The following is a 22,888-nucleotide window of genomic DNA, read 5'->3' as shown; positions in this document are numbered from 1 at the left end:
CTCACACTGGAGTCTGGCATTCCCATACACCTAACAATTTCCAGGGGATCTTAGGTACACCTCCACAAATCCAGCCATCTAATAGCTCCTTTAAAAAATGGTAGAAGAGGGGCTTCCCTGGTGGTGCAGTGGTTGAGAGTCCGCCTGCCGATGCAGAGGACACGGGTTCGTGCCCCGGTCCAGGAAGATCCCACATGCCGCGGAGCGGCTGGGCCCATGAGCCATGGCCACTGAGCCTGCGCATCCGGAGCCTGTGCTCCGCAATGGGAGAGGCCACAACAGTGAGAGGCCCGCATACCGCAAAAAAATAAAAATAAAAAATAAATAAAAGACAAAGTGTGTAGTAGGCTTGGGTACAAACACCCTGGGATTTACTATCCAAACTCAGGTCCTTGCTAGCTTTGGACCTGAGAGAAAAACTATTTAACCCCTGCGACTTCAATTTCATAATGAGGATAACGATTATTAAGTCCCACAGTTCCACAGTTAGGAAAAAAAATAACATCTCATTGTAGGCGTGTGTGCATGAGAAAAACCTATAAAGTAGCATATAAAGGTAATGCAATGTACTAATTATCTTCCAAAAACACATTACAGCATGATCTCCAGAAGAAGCGGGCTGCAGTGCACTGACCAGGGGCCTCCAGTTCAACGGGATCTGCGAAAAATCTGCACACCGGCTCAGCATGGCTTTGAGCAAGGCCTGCAGCTCCTTGTACAGCACAGGTAGAGCACTCTGATGATCCTTCCTGCACCCAGAGAGACAAAGGTAAGCCTATGGTGAGGTAAGGGTACTCCGAGGTACCCTCAGGTTCTCAGGCAATGGGGGACAGGTGGTAGATCAGAACACGGGTCCAGGATCTGATCTGATAAAAACCCTTGCTCCAACATATATCTGCTGCATGACTTCGTGCACATTCCTCATCCTCTCTAGCCCTCAGTTTCTCATCTAGTCAATGAAAGTTAATAGTACTCTCCTCATAGAATTATTCTAAGGATCAAATTGGATAATGTATGCCAAACACTCAGCATGATGTTTGCTAGTTAGTAAGTCCTTATAAATGACAGCTAAGACTATTATTATTGTTATTAAAGATACAGAAGGTTTTCTCACTGAGAAGGGCCTCCCAGTGAAAAAAGTACTATCTAGAACAAAGGTGGTCACTGTTCTCAAATAAGTGATAAACTGTCTTGGGGACGAGAGATCAAATTTGCTTTCTGTTTCCTTGATGAGGAAAATCAGGATCAATAGGTAAACGTTATCAAAGACCCAGATCTTATTTAAAGAATATAAGGAAGAACTTTCTAAGAGTCAAAACTCTATAAAGGGGGCTTCCCTGGTGGCACAGTGGTTAAGAATTCTCCTGCCAATGCAGGGGACGTGGGTTCGAGCCCTGGTCCGGGAAGATCCCACATGCTGCAGAACAACTAAGCCTGTGTGCCACAACTAGTGAGCCTGTGCTCTAGAGCCTGCGAGCCACAACTACTGAAGCCTGCGCGCCTAGAGCCTGTGCTCCACAAGAGAAGCCACCGCAATGAGAAGCCCGCGCGCTGCAACAAAGAGTAGCCCCCACTTGTCGCAACTAGAGAAAGCTCGCGCACAGCAACAAAGACACAGTGCAGCCAAAAATAAATTAAATAAATAAATTTTTAAAAAAAGAAGAATGAAATAATGTCATTTGTAGCAGCATGGGTAGACCTGGAGATTATCATACTAAGTGAAGTAAGTCAGACAGAGAAAAACAAATATCATATGATATCGCTTATATGTGGTATCTAAAATAAATGATACAAATGAACTTATTTACAAAACAGAAAAACAGACTCACAGAAAACAATCTTATGGTTACCAGGGGGAAGGGTGGGGGGAGGGATAGATTGGGAATTTGGGATTGACATATGAACAGAGAGCAATCTGCTGGGCCTTCTAACAGGCACTCCGTTAATTGTATATAGTGAAGGCTTGATTTCCCCTTTCCCTCTTCATTTCTGGAAGCTCTAACTTTCTATCCTACATTGACTGTCAAGCCCTGGTTCTGCCATCTTTAAATTCTTTCAGCAGTTCTCACTTTTCATTCCTCCTTCCCGTTGTGCTCCCCAGAGACCCTCTGAACCACTCCACCTCAGAGGGACCACCTCAGTAAAAATTCTGAAAAATTAAAGTCAAAAGTAAAATTATCTAAGGATTAATAACCAGCCCCCTACCCACAGCTCTCCACAATTCTGACCCAACCAGCTTTCTGGCTTCTTCATGTACTACTCCCCTTCACACAACCTGCTGGCCAGACTGGCTACCGTACCCTCAGTAATCCCTAAATTTTCCTACCTACATGTTTTGGCCAACCCTGGTCCTTCCACAAATCTAAATCTCTCTCATCCCTCATAGCACAGCTCAAATACTACCTCCTGCCTGAAAGGTGCTAAAGGTGCTACCAGTCCCCCATAACACTGACCTCCTGGGAGATGTCCAGCTCTGCATGGGAACTTCTGATTGACTCTGGCTCTTACTCTATGTCTTTGTTACCCCGTTGGTTTACTCATCTCACCCTTGTTGGGATTCATGCCCCAGATTTAGAGATTCAAATCCAGGAAAGGACAAAAGGGGAAAAGAGACAAACTGAAGCCATTATAATGTAAATGCTATTCTTTTATTCAATTTTTAGAAGCAACCAAGAGTCAAGTGATGTAGACTTAAATATAGTTACAGAAGAGACTATAAATGTTAACAAACTTTACAATATAAAATTAAAGGTATAGGGAGTTCCCTGGTGGCGCAGTGGTTTCCACCTGCCAATGCAGGGGACACAGGTTCCAGCCCTGGTTTGGGAAGATCCCACGTGCCGCGGAGCAACTAAGCCCGTGCACCACAACTACTGAGCCTGCGTTCTAGAGCCCGCAAGCCACACTACTGAGTCCATGTGTCACAACTACTGAGCCCGCACGCCACAACCACTGAAGCCCACGCACCTAAAGCCCATGCTCTGCAACAAGAGAAACCACCGCCACGAGAAGCCTACGCACTGCAACTAGAGAAAGCCCGCGCGCAGCAACGAAGACCCAACGCAGCCAAAAATAAATAAATAAATTTATAAAAATTTTAAAAATTATAAAATAAAATAAAGTCCCCAATGGACATTTCACTCCCCAGATCTTCCTTTTAAAATAAACAACTAAATAAAATTAAAGGTACAGCTGACATTGAGAAGTAGACGGTAAGGAGGAGAAGGGAAAGAAAGAGCTGGGGTGCTAATACACTCAGCTAACGAAGTAGGGTGTCAAGAGATACTGCTTCAGGTTGAGGGAACAAGAAACACAAGTTTTAAGTATATTATTTAAAATTTTGAAAACATAACATCAATTAACATAAAATAGTAACTAGGAAAAATGCCAAGGAAGTGTAGAGAAGACAAAATAATGTGACCTCAGTCTTGTTTTTCTTATTGGCAAGTCAATGAATAATGTTCTAAATTGACAAATAAAGAAATAGCATTACAAGCATATTGTTTAGATTTAGGGAGATAAATCACCAGAACTAAAACCAAAATGAGTTAAAATTAGTTTCCTTTAGGAAGTGGGGACAGGGGGCTGTTCCTTTTCATTATAAACCTTGTGCGTATTTTATTTTTTATCGCTTAAATACATTACTTTGTTAGATTTTAAAAAGGGAGGGCGTGGAAACAAAGTAAAATTTTCTATATAAATAAATATGGGTTATCCTCCATTAGTTTTTTCAAGATATCAAGCATCTTACTAAGGAATGATTTCCCATCATGACCCTAGGATTGCTTAGTCTCACCATCCATTTTAACATCATTCATATACTGAGTATCTATTAGGAGTGAGGCATATAGCAGTGAAAAAAATGACATGGTCCCTTATCTCCTGGAGATTATTTTATATAGTGGAGGAGACACAGAACAAATGAATAAACAAGAACTGTCAAGTGTCTGGTAGCTGCTGTAATAGCCAGATGGGTCAGTTAGGGAAGGACACTCTGAATGAGACCTGAATGATGGGAAGAGTCCAGTCATGCAAAGATTTCAGGGAAGAGTATTTTGGGCAGAAGGAAAAATTAGTAGAAAGGAAGTGGGGGCAAGGTCTGGACTAAAACAAATGACCTAGTTTTAAAAAGTTACATCCACAAAATAAATACAGAATAAAATCCTATTTTAAATAAACATGCAGAGAATTGGAAAGAACTCTTCCAAATTAAAAATATGAAAGCAGAAATAAAACACTCAATAGTAGAGTTGAAAATAAAGTCAAGAAAATCTCCTGGAAACTAGTACATAATGACAAAAAGATAAAAAACTGTCAGACAAAGAAAAGAAAGAGATGACCAATCCAGGATGCCCAACATCCAAATGGCAGTTCCAGAAGACAGAACAGAGTAAACAGAGCAGTGGAAGAAATAATTCAATGAAATTTCCCTGACCTAAAGGACAAATATCCCCTGGAAGCTGCTCTGGCCTTGACAGGCCCTCGGGTACACGCAGGGGTGGAAAGTTCAGCCTGTCTGGGTCTCTCACCTCAGAAAGGCAGAAATGGCCTTCACTGCCTCGGCAGCCACCTCCAGCACAGGGCTGTTCACTGCCTCTTGGAGGGCACGGCCAGCATCTCTGCACAGGGCTGAGCTTGGGAACAGCTTGATCTCCTCTGGCTGCCTGAGAAATTGTAAATGAGAAATGAGTGTGTGAACTCCTATCACTGACCCCACCAGGAATAAATACCTCACTTCTTTCCTTCTCCAGTCTGGCCCCTACAGGCCTGACGCGTCACTACTTTGCTCACCGAGTCAGGATCTGAGCAAAGAGCAGCAGGCCCTGCTTGTGCAGCTTGGTGTTGTTCATCCTCAGGATTCCCTGTAGGCTCCTCACCACTGACTCGATCCCTAACACAAAATGACATGGCAGAGGCCAGGGATCAGGGCTTGTTGGCTTCTTTACTGCCTTCCCAGGAGAGATGAGAGGCTCTGGACAGCACATATTTGCTAGCAGCCCTCATGGAGCAGTCCTGACAAGTTGAGCTGATGGGACAGGACTGTGAGATCTTTGAGGGAAGGCCCTTATCTGATTCATCTCTGTCTCCCCAAACCCAGCACAACCCAAAGCACGACCCTGGCATTCGAGGTATTTAGTCAATACCTACCGGCTGAGCTTCACCTTCTCTACTACACGCACTCCTATTTCTCCTCAAAGAATAAGGTAGGACATCCACTCCTCCAGGAAGCATGCCCTGGTCCACTCAGGCAGAGCTGTGGGCCTCTCCTGAGCTCCTACATGTCTTGTACCTCCCCTCTTGCAGTCTTAATAAGCTTGCTTATATCTCCCTCCCCTTCCAGAGGACAGGGACCACATTTTATGTATCTCTAAATCTCTAGGTTCCAGCCTGGTGCCTGGCATAGAATAAGAACACAGAATATATGAGTAACTAAATGTGCCCAGTCTAAAAATCTAGATGTGATATAAAGTCCCAGACAAGAAAGGTATCACCAGGAAAGAAGAAGAAGGGACAGTTTCAAAAAACTTTGAAAGGATAAATCAGCAAAACTTGAGGACTAACTAGATGGATAGATATCTGGGGCACAGGAAAAGACTGAATCCAAGGCTGAGTAAAGTTGCTCTTAAGGTGCAACAGGAATTCATTTAGTGGCCCTTCTCTTGCTAAACATATATACTGCCAATCAATGAAGAACAGAACTGTTTGGATATCACTGCTTGCACGTGGAATCTGGTAATGAGTTTGGGCTGATGGAAATGACCAGACCAGCACCCCTCTCCAAGGTGTAGGCTGGCCCCCTGTCACTGCTGTTGCCACCTAACTTCGAAGTGCTGTCCACCTGAGCCAGAGCTAGTACAGGACCCACAATACCAACCATACACCGTGTGGCACTTGGAAAAGAAGAGTGGCTCTTCTGCCAGAAGTATCAAGCAGTTGTAGCTGGACCAGACAAGCACTTCACTGGAAGAGGAAAGATGCTCAAAGAGGAACTCTGGCCAGGGAGAGAGGGAGAAAACAATCAATGACAACTGTGTAATCATGATCCCTTAACTAATGCTATGGCCTTGGATTTATTCAGCATCTCACACCTGTCACTTCATCTGTTCACACACCCTCTTGATGAGACATGATCATTCATTCACAGATAAACCTGGAAAATGCCCTCAGACTTATGGTGTAACCTTATCTTTTTAATAGATGGGGAAACTGAGACCTAGAGAGAAACAGTTGGTGGTAGAGGCGGGACTGGAACTCAGGTCCCCTAATTCTCAGGACGGGCAGCAGCATGATACAGAGAAAAGAGATTTTAGAGCCAGACAGCCTTGATTTTGTATCCCTTCTCTGCCAATGCCGAGTCTTGCTGATTTAAACCAGTTATTTCCCTTCTCTAGTTCAATTTCCTTATTCATAAAATAGCAAAGATGAGGACCTAAATGTGGCAACATTTGCGATGCACCTCAGGGCATATTTCCTGGCTCATAACAAACCTTCAAGACACATTAGTTCCTTTTGCCTCCCTGGTCCACGGGTCTTTCCACCACCCCACGCTAGGTGTTTATTCCTAGATGGTCAAATTAATGACAAAGTTCAGTGACAAACTGCTCAAGGTCATATTAGAAATCTGTAGCAAGAGGATTCAGACTTCATGAGGTCTATTTCCTAGAGTCTGTCATATACAATGAACATGCCACCAACCATCCCTCCAGTATGCATATCAAAGAATTCCCAACAAGACTGCTGCTGCTGCTACTCAAGGGTCTCCAGGCACAACTCTGGGGTCCTCAGAGGAGAAAGTTAGAAGGGGCCTCCTACCTGGGATGTCAGCATGGATGAAGGCTGGGGCGTGCTTCGCTGGCGAGTGGACCAGTACTGCAGTTATACAGTGGGCACTGGCCACCTGCAGAGTCTCATCTCTGGAAAGGAGAAGCTGGAGAAACAGGCAGCAAAATGTGTCACAGTCACACCACTGACAGGACCAGAGGGAAGCAGCCTGAATGCCTCAGGGCAGGAGCCTGATTTGTCTCTGAATCCCTCACACACTACTGGTGCCAGGCATAAGGATGGTGCTCAGGGAGAGCAGTTATAGATTATGGAAAGGAGTCTCTGTCAACAGCAGCAGGAGAGAAACAGAACAAAAGAACACAATGGCACTCAAAGAACACTAACATCATCCCCAAGAAGGGCTCAGGCCTTCATTGGCAAAAGTACTTTCACAGCCCTCATCTGGTTTTGATGTTTCAACAAGCCTGGGACATAAGGGAAGGTTCTGCTATGAGCCTTGCTTCAAAGAATGTGCAGAAAAGAGTTAACATTGCAGGCCTGAGACTGTTATCCTTAGAAAGTCCTGCCTGCAAGGTTGGCCACTCACTGGGTTTGGGAAGTTGAATTTCAGGAGGGTTCCCAACCCTCCAAGAACTGGTAAAAGTGGCTCACTGTCACTAAACTATTTGCACAAGCAATGCAGTTTATGCTGAACCCACCCCTACTTTCTTTCTGGGAATCTAGAATTTTGGTATGTGCTAGGCAGAGGGTGCCTCTATAACCAGCCAGCTCCCAATTAAAACCTAGGGCACAGGTTTTAACTTATCCTTTCATGACTGAAAGAAAACCAACTTTGAGCCTTCTAATAGCATATTGTTTTGGCCAGTAAGAAAATACTTAGGAAATCCTGGATAGAAGGAGTGGTAGATAAGGAAAAAGGCCCAGGAAGCATTCAGGTTCCCTTGTTATTGAACCCAGAGACCACGAACCACAAGACAACTACCTTTTTGAGCACCAAAGGCAGTGAGGTCTCTCCTGGTGGCCCCTCAACACTCTCAGTACTTTCCACCAGCGCAGATTTGTTCATGATCATGGACACAAAGAGGTCATACTTTAACAGCTGCCTCAGCAAACCTAGAAAACAAAGGGGATGGGAAGTGAGGCAAGAGGAGCATAGGCACCAGAATACACCCAAGGTAGCTCCTCCGACATCGCCTAGAAACTTCTTCATGTCTCCATAGATATTCCTAAGTATTTTACTCTTTTTAATGCTATTGTAAATGGGACTGTTTTCTTAGTTTCTTTTTCATATTGTTTGTTGCTAGTGTATAGAAACACAAGTGATTTTGTATCCTACAATTTTACTGAATTCATTTATTAGTTTTAACAGTTTTTAGTGTAATTTTTAGGGGTTTCTATATATAAGGTAATGTCATCTGAAAACAGAGGCAATTTTACTTCTTCCTTCCTTTACTTCTGTCTCTTATTTCTTTTTCTTGCCTAATTGTTCTGGCTAGGACTTCAAGTACTATGCTGAATAGAATCCCACCTTTTTCTTTGCAATCTCCACGAAAGCATGTACCACAATGGACTGTGTCCACATCTGTCCTCCACATTGGGCTATGAACTCCCACAGATGAGAGTCTGGGTTTGATCATCTTTATGACCCCAGAGCCCAGAACAGGGCCTGGCTCAGAATGAACACTCTCTATGTGTGGCTGAACTAGTCATAACAGAGCTCTTGGCCCAAACTGTGAAAAGAAATTGTTGTTACCCACAGACCATGCTTTTCCCTGTAGCTCCTGCTCTGAAACAGGTCCTCACCCAGTCACCAATCACAGTGCCCATTTGCTCTATCCAAAATACGAAAGCTCCCTGCTCTAAAGCATTTGGTAGATCTCGTGTATTTATGTAAGGAAGTAACAGGAGAGGCTGAAAGGGTACACTGAGCTTCAAATAACAAGCAGAGAAACTTGGACTTCACTCTGGAGGCCAGAGGGAGCCATAGATGATTTTCCAAATAGAAGACTGACAGGATGCAAGCTATGCAGTGTGAAGATTAATTTGGCAGCAAGTACAGGATGCACCAGGGCATGCAGTAAAGACCAGAGGCAAAAAAATTGCTGTCACACTTTTCTTCCTCTTCTCCTTCCAAAGATGACGTTCTTTGGATACCACACCCAACATTAGGCATCTTTTGCAGTCTGTGCCTCTTATCTCCCAAACCCACAGCTTCTATCCTTTGCAAAGCAGCAAACCTCCCCACCACTAGTGAGCCAATATCTCAAATCCTCAAGCAAAACCTCAAAAGCTTTCTCTTTTCTCTCCAGTCCCATGTCTTACCCAAGCAGTTGATCTTTAGCTCCTTTGTCTGGGCACCATCCATGGTGGAAAGGAAGAGAGGACACAGTTTCTCCCGGAAATGGCCCAAAAGCATCTCGGCTGCAACTGGTGAGGAGTACAGCTTCCCATAAAGGTAGCAGACAGAAGCTTGCACCCCCTCACTGGGGTATACTAAACCTCTCAACAGATGTTCCATCAGGTCACCTATCCAGAAAACAACCAAGGGGCCAGGGGAACCTCACAATGTCAACTGCTAGATGACACTCCAAACTGTTGCCCTGAATGGAATAGTGATGGTAATCCCCTACAATGCCCCACAATACATGATTTCTGGGAACTTACTCAAAAGGGAAAACCAAGGCTTAGAGAAGTTAAGTGATTTACCCTTGGATAAATACTCTGTGAGATATTTATCTGCTTTTACTGATAGAAAAAAAGTGCTTCTATATTCCAGAATTAATTCTTCCTCCCACCTGAAAGGAAGGCTCATAGTAGGTACTTAATTCTTTTGTGTTAACAAAATGAATTGAAGGAGCCCAAGACCAGAGTTGAGAAACACTTTTTTTCCAATTGGCCAACATAGAACAGATTTTGCAGATGGGGAAACTAAAGCCTAGAGAAGGAAAGTAATGACTTCCCAGATGTACACAGTGAATGGACCACCCAGATGGAAGTGTGATCAAAACAGGTGAAAGGGTAGTGGTAGCTCTTCCCCAGAGGTCACTCACTGTGCTCCATCACAAGCTTGTCTGCCAGAGCAGGGATCGCATCCACCAACTTGCCGAGAAGGGTCAGGGTGGCCAGGCTGCCTCGCATGGAGGGCATGTTACACAGCTACAGAGAGTGAACATACTCTGCTCTATAAATTAGGATCAGGACAGATCTCCCACCAAAATTCATCTTGCCCTATCCACACCAAACCCTGTACTGCATGTGCCTCTCACCACAGTCAGTAATCAGCCTCTTTAGCTAAGTGTCTATATCCCCTATTGGACTGGGAAGTCCCGAAGGAAAGGGACTGAGTCAGATTCCTCTCAGTGTCCTCAGTACCTAGCTCAGGACATGTTTGTTAAACTAAATTAAAATTAGTATATTTTGCCTCCTATGGAGCCAGAAACTGGGAGGTGAAATTTGGGAACATCATAAAGATGGAATTCTAGTTCATTGCAAAAAAAATTGATTATCATCATCATTATTATAGCTACTATTACTGAACATTCTATTTGTCAGGCACTATGCTTGATGCTTTACAGGCAGAGTCAATAGTAAATATTTCACCTTTTCTACTGACTAGCTGTAGTACCTTAAGTAAGATTCTTAACTCTTCTGGTGGGAATTAATACGAGGACCAACTTCATAGGGTTGTTGCGAGGACTAAATGAGATAGTGCATGTAAAGCGCCAACATAGTGCCTAGCATATAGAAAGTGCTCAAAATGTTAAGTGGCATAATCATAATGATAAATGTTGATATATATAATTATAAATTCAATCATATGTTAACCACATGCAAAGTAATTATAATGACATGATTATTTAACATTATTTCTAATTAAATGTTGCTCTTGATGGTGTTAAATGAGCATTTGTCTTCCTTTTGCAAAAAAAAAAAAAGTGACTCTGATTTTATTCCTAAATCTTAAACACAATGCAGAAGCTGCTTGTTTAACTGATATCTATGACTACATTGAAGAAAGCTGGTTAAATATACCTTCTCAGTGTTTACCTTAGATGCTGATAAAAGCAAATGCCTTCAGTACAAAATAAACCAAACAAAAATACTAAGCCAAGACATAGTGAACATATTTCCTTAATAAATTCATCAAGGAAATCTGTATTATATTTAGGAGGATATAGAGAATGGCCATGGATGATTACGCCAGAAAATGGACTTCAGCACATGGAGGCAGCATTTGGGAGACTGAAAAGGGAAGGAAAGAAGCTACAAAGAGTACTGGAGCAGAAGACCCAGGCCCTAGCTCTGGCTCTGCCACTGACTCAGTGACCTCAGGCAAGTCCCTTTTCCTCTCTGGATTTCAATCTCCCCATCTATCCAAAGGGTTGACCCAGCTCTGACATCTGAGGATTCTGAGGGGTACTCAAGAACCAACAGCTACTTTACTGACCTCTTTGTGACACTCATACAGCAGGCAATGAATGGTCTGCTCTAACTTCAGCTGAGTTGTAAGCTGGATAAGGACTGAGAAGACACAATAACATTACTAATCAGAAGACAACCCATGGCCCAGAGTTCATTTTTCATAGTCCTTCTAATCAAAGTCATTTGCTTGTGGTAATCGGCATTAGTCTTTTCTATCTCCCCCATTCTTCACTGTTTTTTAACAATGGTTGACAACTAGGCTATACATTAGAATCACCTAGGAAGCTTAAAAAAAGAAAAAAAAAAACTAACACCCAAGTCCCACCCCAGACCAATTAAATCAGAATCTCTAGATAAAGGGTCTAAGCATCTGGATACTTTTTTAGTTTCCCAGGTAAGTCTATTGTGAAGCCAAGGTTGAAAACTACTATGTTATTTCTACCTTTTTCCTTCCTCAGAATTTGCTACTTCATATATGAAAAGAACAGAATTAGGAGTTAGTTCCTGTGCCAATAATTGGCGATAATATTATCACTCAACCCCAAACCTGCCCTTCTATACAATTGTTTGTGATACTTCTGCTGGTGTCTTTGAGGAGGAGTAAAGAAGAGGCTGGCTCTACAAGTCTGGGGAAAGCTGCAGACTAGATCTGGCTGCTGCTGAGGGAAGGCTCTGCCACCTCCAGGGTAAAGAAGCATTCTAGGACAACACTCACAGAAACAGGAAGCCAGGAAGCAAACAGGAAAGAGTAAGGAAGGAGCAAGTCCTTCTCCCTCTAGCTTTGCAATCTCCATCTAGTATCCACCACCTCAGTGAAGTTCCTGGGATCTGATGAGGGTTCTGCAAGCTATGCTGGTACCAACCAGGAGCAGATGGCTTTAGGATTATAGCCCCACTCAAGAGTGGTCCTGAGGAAAATGGTGAAGGGAAATCTCCCCACCCCTGCCAGTCGTCGGACCTTCGAGGGGTACATCTGTTTGTCCACATTCTCTAGACTGAGAGATGGGCAAAAGTACATACAGATCATATTGACTTATCTGTCACAGCTAGCAGTTACAGCTGCTAACTGCGTGCCTGGATAGTCATGGACCCAGCAGCAGCCAAGCAGCATCCTCTCCTCAGAGGTCTGTGTTTCATGTATGGGGTCTTTCCTCCAAACTTGTAAGTCTTAATAATTCCAACCTCTCCCTTTGTTTCCCTATCCCTAGGGGTGGAAGCTGTTTTCAAAAATTGCTACCTCGGTAAAACTTGGTTCGCTTTTGCCTTCAGTTATCTAGTCAATAATTCTTTAAAGGTTTTTTCTGTTCAAATAACTTGTGTGGTTTATGTTTCGTGACTATATTCTAAATGATACAGTTCTTGCTCTTTCGGCAAGAATCCTCTCATCCCAGGGACTTCCCTAGTGGCGCAGTGGTTGGGAGTCCGTCTGCCAATGCAGGGGACATGGGTTTGAACCCTGGTCCAGGAAGATCCCGCATGCTGTGGAGCAACTAAGCCCGTAAGCCATGGCTACTGAGCCTGCGCTCTAGAGCCCACGTGCCACAACTGCTGATTCCACGTGCCTCAACTGCTGAGGCCCGTGTGCCTGGAGCCCATGCTCCGCAACGGGAGAGGCCACCACAATGAGAAGGCTGCGCGCTGTGGCGAAGACCCATCGCAGCCAAAAATAACATAAAATGAAATGGATAAGTTTATTTAAAAAAGGGAAAAAAAGAAAAGAATCCTCTCATCCCAATGCTCTTGTCTTCCTTCTTCTTGAGTCCTTTATAGGTAAACCCAGGCACTTCCACAGCTTTAACCACCACCTATGTGCAGACAACTTCCAACCAACCAATATGAATGTAATAAAAACAGAGTTTTGTACATGTCTCTGTAACAGCACTCATCAGCCCTTGTTATTTACCAGACAATCTCTCTTCCAGATTGTAAACTCTTACAGGATAGGGACCATGTCAGATACAACCCTAGTGTCTGATACAGTACGTGGCACAGAGTAGGTGCCCAAGAAAGAAATGCAGAATTAATGATTGATAATTGAATTTTCTTTATCTGTCTCTAAAATGGAACATTTCATCAAGGTCTCAAATAATCAAAGCTGCAATTCAGGCTAATATCCCCGGCTTCAAATGCTAGGTACACACAGTTTAATCTTACCTTCAATACAGAGGTCTGTTATACTCCCATCCTCCACATTGCATAACAGTCCTTGAGCAGAAGGAGGTAAGAGGGGGATGGTTAACAGATAAAAGAGAAACAAATCCAGAAAGGCACACTGTGAATTCTAAGACTAACAGCAGCTTTAAGCAATGTCCCAGCTAAATTCTATCCTCAGCACCAAACCCCAGATTTTCAGTAACGCACTCTGGCTTTGAAAGGATAAAAATAGTCAGTATGGCACAGCACAAAAACTGTGTGTTCTGGAGTCTCTAACAGACCTGGAGTAAAATTCCAGTTCTGCCAGCTGTTAGCTGAGACCTCCCTGAGCCTTGGAGATCATCCTCTCTCCCTTAAAAGACTGCCCTGGCAGTTAAAAGCCTGAAAAGCCTCCAGCAGAGAAAAGCACCCAATTCGAGTTAGCTCCCTTCCTCCCTAAAAGGGCTCATTCCATAGGACATTATAATTGTATTAAAAGAAGGGACCTTTTGGGCTTCCCTGGTGGCGCAGTGGTTGAGAGTCCGCCTGCCAATGCAGGGGACACAGGTTCGTGCCCCGGTCCGGGAAGATCCCACATGCCGCAGAGCGGCTGGGCCCGTGAGCCATGGCCGCTGAGCCTACGCCTCTGGAGCCTGTGCTCCGCAACGGGAGAGGCCACAACAGTGAGAGGCCCGTGTACCGGGGGAAAAAAAAAAAAAAGAAGGGACCTTTTAATCCATCTCATTTTACACATGAAGAAACTAAGGTACAGAAAAGAAGAAGTAACTCAATCAGGGTCACACTCAGATCAGCAGACTCCAGATCTGACCTCTAATCCTGTTCAAAGACCACAGAGACTGGACGTTTTGAAAGATCACACATTTCCTACATTCATCTTCACACTTGTACTAACCTCTGAGCTGTGGTAAAGCCAGTTACCATACAATGCATCGTGTATCTTAGAAAGGGGACAATTTCTTCATTATTATGACAAAACAACTTACTAGTAAGTTAAACTGTTACATCGCAAAAAGTCTAAACTATGATTCCAAGACCATTTCTCCAAGACCCCAAAAGCAAATGTACAAGGTATACATGCAAAATTCATGCCAAGTTTTCCTTTCAATCTCACCGAAAAGCATGCTTATGAAGTGGATACAGACTCTCTGATCCTGAGCCACCAGCTGCATGACCAGGGAGGCATGCCTCATGAGAGCATCTCGGAAGCCGGACAGCATGTGCTTCTTGCGCACCAACTTGGAGCAGATGAAGAAAAATATTCAATAGCAACCAAGTCTCAGCCATTCTGAACCCAAACAAGTGTAATTTCCAAATATAATTACAAGATAATACTGGTAGAATCATCTAAACTATGGAGTATGAAAAAGGGCATCATTTACACACAGGAATCCATGTGTTCAAACAAAGGATTATACAAGAGTGAAGGTTCCTAATAAAGTATATTTACATAGCACTTTACTGTTCACAAATCACTCATTTGTCGACTAGCTCATTTAAGCCTAATGAGTTGGTAAAGCAAGCAAAAACAGATATTATTATCACCATTTTGGAGATGAGAAAACTGAGGCTCAGACACCTTCCCAAGGACTCAAATCTAAGTATCCAACCAGGTGTTGTCCAAGGTCAGGGCTCTTTCCACAGTCTGTGAGAGTGATACTGGGGGCCATTCATGAGCCTCACTGAGGTAGGTAGAGAAAAATTCATTCTTCCTTTCAATTCACCTCCCTATACAGGGAACTGGGTAGCAGCTGTGCAAAGTACTCAAGACAATAGCAAAACGTAGGTCAAAAAAGGGGTGTGCACCGAGGATAGAACTGGAACATGGGTACAACTGACTACATCACCCCTTCGACTGGTGAAAACTGAAGCTAAGAAAAGTGTGTTCAATAAAAGGTGGAAAAGTTGCATCTCTTATTGCCTCTAAAGTGTGTAATTCTCCTGTTCTCCTTCACCAGTTCCTCCCACATAATGCATTAAGCTAGTGATCTAAATGAGTTACTCAAAAAATTTCCATGACGTCCCTTCACCTGACAGATTAAATCCAAGCTCCTTAGCTTGGACTCAAACTCAAAGGAAGTGATCTCAACCCTGGCTCTCCAATCTCACCTCCCTCAACTGCCCTTCAAACACATTCTGATTACCTCCCCAAACTCATCCTTGCTAATCCTTGCCTCCTGGAAGAAGCTCCCCCATTTCCTCTAGCCCAAATCTCACCCATCTTCTCAAGCGTAATTCAAATGCTTCCTCCTCTAAAGAACCTTTCCTAATTTCACTCCTTAACCCACACAGCACTTGACCACAAATATGTCCACCTTCTAAATTCCCAGGAATGCGTTCTCTTATTTTCTTCCCTACTTCATTGTCTTATTCATCTCTATCTCTCACTGTCCAACAATGGCAGCCTCAGAACTCCAGCCTCAGTGATACTGCAGATGTTACCAGCTAGCCCAGCGGTTCTCAGAGTATATAGTCTTTGGATCCCTGAGGGTGCCCAAAACACTTTCAGGGGATCCACAAGACCAAAATTATTTCCGTATAATACTAAGTTGCTATTTGCCTTTTCCACTTATTCTCTTACAAGTGTACAGTATTTTTCAAAGGGGGAATGTCACAACAGATAAAATGCAGAAATATATGAGAACCCAGCTGTCCTCTATTAAGCCAGACATTAAAAAGATTTGCAAAAATGTAAAACAAAGACATTCTTGCACTCTTTTTTGTTTTGAAAATAGTTATTTTTATTTTTTAAATCATTTATGCCACAGAACTGTACACTAAAATAGTAAATTGTATGTTATCAATACCTGTATTTTGCCAAAATAAAAAGGATTATATTAATATGTAATGGACTATTATTTTTATAAATTTATTCATTTATTTTTGGCTGTGTTGGGTCTTCGTTACGGTGCACGGGCTTCTCATTGTGGTAGCTTCTCTTGTTGTGGAGCACGGGCTCTAGGCATGCGGGCTTCAGTAGTTATGACACGCGAGCTCACTAGTTGTGGCGCACAGGCTTAGTTACTTCACAGCATGTGGGATCTTCCCGGACCAGGGATGGAACCCATGTTCCCTGCATTGGCAGGTGGATTCTCAACTACTGCACCACCAGGGAAGTCCTATTATTATTTTTAAATGAATACTTTAAACTTTTGTTATTTTTAATACAGTAAAACAAAAGCTCTTTGGGGGTCCTCAACACTTTTAAAAAGTGTAAAGCCAGACTTCCCTGATGGCACAATGGTTGAGAATCTGTCTGCCAATGTAGGGGACACAGGTTCGATCCCTGGTCGGGGAAGATCCCACATGCCGCGGAGCAACTAAGCCCGTGCACCACAACGACTGAGCCTGCGCTCTAGAGCCCGCGAGCCACAACTACGAAGCCCACATGCCACAACTACTGAGCCCGCATGCCTAGAGCCCATGCTCCCAACAAGAGAAGCCACTGCAATGAGAAGCCCGCGCACTGCGACGAAGAGTAGCCCCCCTTGGCCGCAACTAAAGAAAGCCTGGTAGCAACGAAGACCCAACACAGACAAAAATAAATAAATAATTTTTTTTAAAAAAAGTGTAAAGCCATCCCTAGAGCAAAAATTTGAGAACCGCTGATCTAGCTCATCCCCCACCCACCCACGGCAACAATTCCAGCCCTGTGACTCTGAGAGAACAGTCATCTCCCAAACTCTTCTTGGAGGTCTCCGCGGACAAAAAACTCGCTGCGAAGGTGGGTAGGCATTGAAGGTACAGGCAGCCCACGCTTCAGCCACCTCTGCCTCTCAGAAAGCTCCTCCCCTCACCCCACTCCTGCTGGGCCGTAACTTCCACTCTTCCTGCCGCCACTGAGCCCAAGGAGCCCCCTCCTCCCATTCGCACAGTCAGAAAGCGAAGGAATAAGCCCCCAGGGTGCGCGCGCCTTGCCCTCAGGCTGAGCAGGGACTCAAGTGGGAGGGAGCCTGAGTGAAGGCTAAATCCTGGATAAGTGGTGAGAGGGTCAGCAAAGGGCAGGGCAGCTGAGAGAAGGGCTTACGGGAAGGCGGGAACGCGTGCCAGTGAGTCTAGGCTGGGGGCCCTGGGGGCCCCGGGTTTAGTGCGGACAGGGTAGGCCCACTTGAGGCGCAAGGCCAGGGTCTGGGCCTCCTTTGGAAAGGGGATGCTGAGCGGTCTGCGGGGTAGGCCGCCGTGGCCGGTAAGGGGGTGGGCCTGTTTAGGGGCTAGATTTAACGAGGCGGGTGGGCCCGGCTTAGTTTCGGGGAAGGTGCGCCCGGTTGAAGGGAGTTGCTCCCGCCCGGTTGGTGAGGGAAATGCCAGTTCGCACCGATACGCTAGGCTCCGGCAGCAGCTCCAGCGCGCAGGCCAGGCAGAGGCGTGGGGGCACGGGCAGCAGCCAGCGCGGGTCGTGCCGGTAATGGGCCCTCTCGAAGAGCAGCGCCGCCTCTTCGTCCCTCCCGGGCCCGGGAAAGCCTGCCGTTGGCTCCCTCACAGCCATCTCTCCGCTTGCGTTCTACCACTGCAGCACCTTTTCCCGCTCAGTTCATGCGCAAGCGCACTTGGCATAGCTCGACGCGGGCGCGTGGGGAGAAGGGTAATGCGCCTGCGCGAACCGAATGCCAGCCAGTCTCAGGAGAGCAGCGGCCCCTGTGGGCGGGTGACGCGCCTCAGGAGTCGGAAGAGCGTACCTCTAAGCCCCAAGCTGTTTGCTCTTGGAGCCTGCAGGAATTCGTCTTTACCACGCCGAAGGTTGAAAACCATTTATAAAGACTCTGTTATTAGCCTTGAAAAAGTAAGAAAAGGAAACAATCTATTTCTGGTATTTAAAAAGTAAACGATCTCAGGGATTCTTATCGAAAAACTATCAGCTCTATTATTTTAAATTTACGTGGCACCTTTCAAACAAAGGTGACACCTTTCTTTCAGAGATTCTAAGATGGTCCCCTTAAAATATCGTCTCACAGAGGGCTGCACAGTTCTTGCGATTTTGTGAGCGCAGAAGGTATACTGAAGAAAATATAGTTTGTTGTTAAGTGTATTAACAAAACCCGTCAATCTACAAGTATTTAATTAGCGCCAAAGTGCCCAGCAACCGGTTAGTGTTAAAGGAGATAAGTTCAAGAGATGTTTTCTACATTCAGAAGCAGTGTGACGGAGTAGAAAAAGTGCTTTCCATGGCAAAATAATTTGGAAAACAATGGTTTATTATTATTTTTTTTAATGTAGTATCATGAACTGATTCTTGAGAAAAGTAGATTTAACATGGAAAAATCCTCGTTAAAATGCTAAGTGTACAAAAGATGCAGAATTATATACATAGGTATGTAAAATAAATAAGCAAACATTTATTCAACACCATTAAATTATATTATAGCAGTAATATATGTTCAGTGAAGAAAATAGAAGAAAAAATAATATTTTGATATATTTTCTTCTAGTCTTTTTCTATACCTTTTTACAACAGCAACATACAAAGGTGTGTAAACTTTTCTCAGAAAAAATATATCATGTACATCTTCCATATAATTAAACATTATTCTATGTTTACTTTTTTAATGTCAACAAATTATGTATTCTTTTAGACAAAATTTGGAGCCAGGAACTCTGCTATGATCTAGAGGATTCAAAAGTGAGCAAGAGACAGTCCCTGTCCTCAAGTAACTAGAACTAGTCAAGGAGAAAGAGAAGCAAATTATTACAATTGGGTACATTTGTATTAGTTATCTATTGCTGCATAACAATCCATGTAATGGATTGAATGGTGACCCTCAAAAAGACACCTCCATGTCTGCTGTGGACTGAATTGTGTCCACCAGATTCAGATGTTGAAGTCCTAACCCCTAATGTGACTGTATTTGGAGATAAGGCCTTTAAGGGGGTAATTAAGTTTAAATGAAGTCATAAGGGTGACATCCTAATCCAACAGGAGTGGAGGCCTTATAAAAAGAGGAAGAGAGAAAGATCTATCTCTCTCTTTATGTATAGGCATTGAGGAAAGGCCATGTGAGGACATAATGAAAAGGTGACCATCTCTAAGCCAGGAAGAGAGCTCTCACCAGAAACCAAATTAGCCAAAACCTTGATCTTGAACTTCTAGCCTATAGAACTGTGAGAAAATAAACTTCTGTTGTTTAAGCCACCCATGCTGTATTATTTTGTTATAGCAGCTGGAGCAAACTAATGTAACGTCCAAAATCCCCACAACCTGTAAATTACCTTTTTTCCAAAGGATCTTTACAGTTGTAATTAAGGATCTTGAAATGAAGATATCATCCAGAGTATCCAGTGGGCCCTAAATCCAATGATAACTGTCTTGAGAAGAGACACACAGAGTAAAGGAGGAGGCACTGTGACCACGGAGGCAGAGATTGGAGTGATGGTGCCACAAGCCAACAAATGCCTGCAGCCACCAGAAGCTGGAAGAGACAAGGAACGGATTGCCCTCTAGAGCCTTTGGTAGCAGTGTAGCCCTGCTGACATCTTGATTTCATTCAGACTTTCGGCCTCCAGAACAGAGAGAATAAATTTCAGTTGTTTTAAGCCACCAAGTTTGTGGTAATTTGTTACAGTCGCCATAGAAAACTAACACACCCCAATATTTAGCAGCTTAAAACAACAAACATTTATTATCTCATAGTTTCTGTGGATCAGGAATCCAGGCATGGCTTAGCAAGGTGACCCTGGCTCAAAGTCTCTCCTGAGGTTGTACTCATCTCAAGGCTCACTAGGGCCAAAGGATCTGCTTCCAAGTTCACTCAAATGATTGGTGGCAGGATTCATTTCCTCAAAGGCTGCCGGACTGAGGGCCTCACTTTCTTGAGGGCTGTTATCCAATGGCCGCCTCAGTTCCTTGCCACATGTGCCTTTCCATAAGGCAGTGCACAAAATGGAAGACAGCTTCCCTCAGGGAACAAGCAAAAGAATTGAGAGAAGGTACCCAAGATGGAAGCCACAGCCTTTGTAACCTGTTCTCAGAAGTGACATTCCATCATTTCTGCTGTATCCTATTCGTTGGAAGTGAGTCGCTGGATCCAATCCACACTCGAGGAGAGGAGAATACACAGGGCGTGAATACCAGAAGGTAGGGAGCATTGGGAGCCTTCTTAGAGCCTGCCAACCCCAGTATAACTGCCGTAGTAGTGGTAGGCAACACATAGGAAGAAAAACATCAAAACATTAACTGGGTGATGGGATTATGGATTGTTTTTCCCTTTTTTGAATTTTCTAAACTCTCTTTAATGAGCATGTATGGGTTTGACAATGAATTTAAAAATAGGAAAGCTAAATGAAAGGGAAGAAAGGAAGGGAGAAAGGAAAGAAGTGGGGGAGGATAAAGGAGAGAGGAGGAGAAAACCTGAATTGAATTTTCTGAATTAAATTTGAGTTCTGTGAATCTGCTTCAACCTGCTGAAGCTGTCTACAGAAGTATCACAACACATAATGCCTTTTAGCTAAGAAGTTTCAGACTTTGATTGAAAAAAACAATTAGCTCCAGGATGTCCTGGAGGGTGAGGTGAGGGAAAACAACAAGGTATTAGGGTTGCCAGCGCTTGAGAATTGAAGAGGTGGAAATGGTTTTTCCGTGAAATCTGTTCACAGGCAGCAGAATCCCAGCAGGGCAGATACTCAGTGATCAGCTCCCTTCCTTGTGACTGAAAGGACCTGAATAATAGTGTCCGGTGCAGAGCACCACCCCTCCCACAAGCAGCTGAGGCTACTTGAGCATCCGACCTCAATCAGAATTAGCTTGGAATAGGACAGGACTGAACTATGATAGAAACTTAGTAAACCCTCCTCTGAGGAACTGGAGAGGGGAGGTGTTAGGAGATGGCATTGGGCTGACCCACATTCCCTGAACCTTCAAAACCATAGAGTAGAAGTAGCTTCTATCCCACCCACAAAGTATCCCAGACCCCCAAAGGGGGGCACTCATAAAACGTGTACCAAAGAAATCAGAACCCCACAGGGCCCAAATAACCAATTTTATTAGAGGTTATTTTATCATCCCCTTTGGGAGTAAGCAGACCACTCTCCTGCCTTCTCTGACGTGTTTTGAGGATTCTGAACCCACTGCCTACTTCCTAAAGCCATGCTGGAGCAGGAAACCCCTCAAATGCTTCATAAGACCAAACTTTTGGGGGGCTGGTGGATTCCTTGGGGCCCCATGTGGGTTCTCAATTTCCTCAAGTTCTTCTGTTTTGGGAAGAGCAACCCCAGCACCGCAGTGACCTGGTGGCTGAAGGTCCCTCTTCAAAGAAGCGTGGTCTCTGATGCTGTCCTCCCTTGCATGTGGGTCACCCACTTCGGGAAGCAGGATAGGATCAGGATCCCTCACACTCAGGTTGGGGGCTAAGTGCTGGGGCTTGGCCAGGTGTGGGGACCAGGAAATCCGCTTCAAAAAGCTCATGCTCAGCCTTGCTGCAGCAGAGTGCAGACTCCTTTTGGAGCTGAAGGTGTCTGTGGAACAGGAGGAAGGCTGCTGCCCAGCCCCTCTGCCTTCCTCCGGCTCCAGGCTTCCTCTTCTCCTGTGTGTGGGCTGCTGACATTTGAATCTGGGGGGCTCCTGAGATGCGTGCTCCTTCCTCCAGTGGTCTGCCCCAGAGTATGAGATCCTCGCTCTGCCGGGAGCCCTCTCTGCCATCTGGGAGACCCCTGGCCTGACCATTTTCCTGCTCCCGCTGTTCTCCCTGGAGGGTTCTTGGACGCTTTCTTGGCCACACCAGCTACTAGATTCTGCTGCAGGCCTGGGGTTCCTGGGAGCAGTGAGCTTGGCCCTGGGAGGAGCCTCTTTCTGGACATCCTGTCGTTCTCTGAGGCCCCCTGGTGGTCTGACTCTCTTAGGCTTTTCAGGATGGATAGAAACGCCCATTGGCTCTGTCTGGTGTGGTCTACGCTTCTCCAGAGCTCTGGCCTGCGTAGGACGTTTTGAGCTTTTCCTTTCTTGGCGCCGAACGCTCTGGGACCTCTCTGGGGACTTAAGGCCTGGCCTGGGGCCCTGGGCCCCACAATGCCTTTCCTGCTGCCCCTGCAGCTCACAGGCCTTGTGTAACCCAGGGAGCCTCACCCCCTCAAGGGGCAGTGGGCATGGTGCTAAGAAGTTAAAGTGCAAGTAGGATTCTAGGATCTGCTGGGAGAGGCCCCACTTCAGGTGTGCAATCTTCCGCTGCATAAGGGACTCCAGGAGCAGTAGCTGGCACTTCGTGAGGACTGGCCACTTCGGCAGGATGGTGAGGGCAGTGGGAAAATCCACCAGAGCTGTGGCAGCTTGGGGGGCTTGGCCACATGAGACAGAGGGACAGGCAGAGGGCAGGCCCAGGGCAGCAGCCAAAGACTGTGGGTTCCAGAGCTGTCGAGTCAGGCCAGAGGTCTTCCCTGGAACCACTCCTTTGTCCCTTTGTCGGCTTTTCTGGAGTTTAGGTTGGGCCTGCCAGGAGGCTGGAATGACACTGTGCTTCCTGGCAGTGGCCGTGCTCTGGCTGGCCAAATGCTCTCCCTCCCCACTGGCAAGCAGGAAGAGTTCATTCTGGTGGGGGAGAGCCTTCAT

At 44.9% G+C, this 22,888-nt stretch overlaps 2 protein-coding genes across 2 annotated transcripts in view; both read right to left on the bottom strand.

Annotated features, from left to right (window-relative positions):
• Window positions 1-17,848, bottom strand: part of MEI1 (meiotic double-stranded break formation protein 1) — a 67,228-nt gene extending 49,380 nt beyond the window's left edge. The window contains exons 1-12 of the mRNA XM_029205668.1: window positions 17,672-17,848; window positions 14,471-14,594; window positions 13,360-13,410; window positions 11,231-11,304; window positions 9,834-9,939; window positions 9,106-9,309; window positions 7,766-7,896; window positions 6,814-6,928; window positions 5,876-5,992; window positions 4,792-4,891; window positions 4,530-4,664; window positions 635-749 (exon numbers count right to left, since the gene is read on the bottom strand). Of these exons, the coding sequence (XP_029061501.1) occupies window positions 635-749; window positions 4,530-4,664; window positions 4,792-4,891; window positions 5,876-5,992; window positions 6,814-6,928; window positions 7,766-7,896; window positions 9,106-9,309; window positions 9,834-9,939; window positions 11,231-11,304; window positions 13,360-13,410; window positions 14,471-14,594; window positions 17,672-17,842 (1,443 nt within the window). The 5' untranslated portion in view covers window positions 17,843-17,848. The remainder of the gene's footprint in view (window positions 1-634; window positions 750-4,529; window positions 4,665-4,791; window positions 4,892-5,875; window positions 5,993-6,813; window positions 6,929-7,765; window positions 7,897-9,105; window positions 9,310-9,833; window positions 9,940-11,230; window positions 11,305-13,359; window positions 13,411-14,470; window positions 14,595-17,671) is intronic.
• Window positions 17,849-17,887: 39 nt separating this feature from the next.
• Window positions 17,888-22,888, bottom strand: CUNH22orf46 (chromosome unknown C22orf46 homolog). The gene is made up of 2 exons (XM_029206740.1): window positions 21,643-22,888; window positions 17,888-17,991 (listed from the first exon to the last, which is right to left on the bottom strand). The coding sequence occupies exons 1-2, from the start codon at window positions 22,886-22,888 to the stop codon at window positions 17,888-17,890; spliced, it is 1,350 nt and encodes a 449-aa protein (XP_029062573.1).

Source organism: Monodon monoceros, unplaced genomic scaffold (assembly GCF_005190385.1).
Source record: "Monodon monoceros isolate NGI ecotype Baffin Bay Population unplaced genomic scaffold, NGI_Narwhal_1 Super_Scaffold_6, whole genome shotgun sequence".
Classification (NCBI taxonomy): Eukaryota; Metazoa; Chordata; class Mammalia; order Artiodactyla; family Monodontidae; genus Monodon; species Monodon monoceros.
The sequence above is the reverse complement of the archived record's forward strand: the minus strand, read 5'-3'. Positions and strand labels throughout refer to the sequence as shown.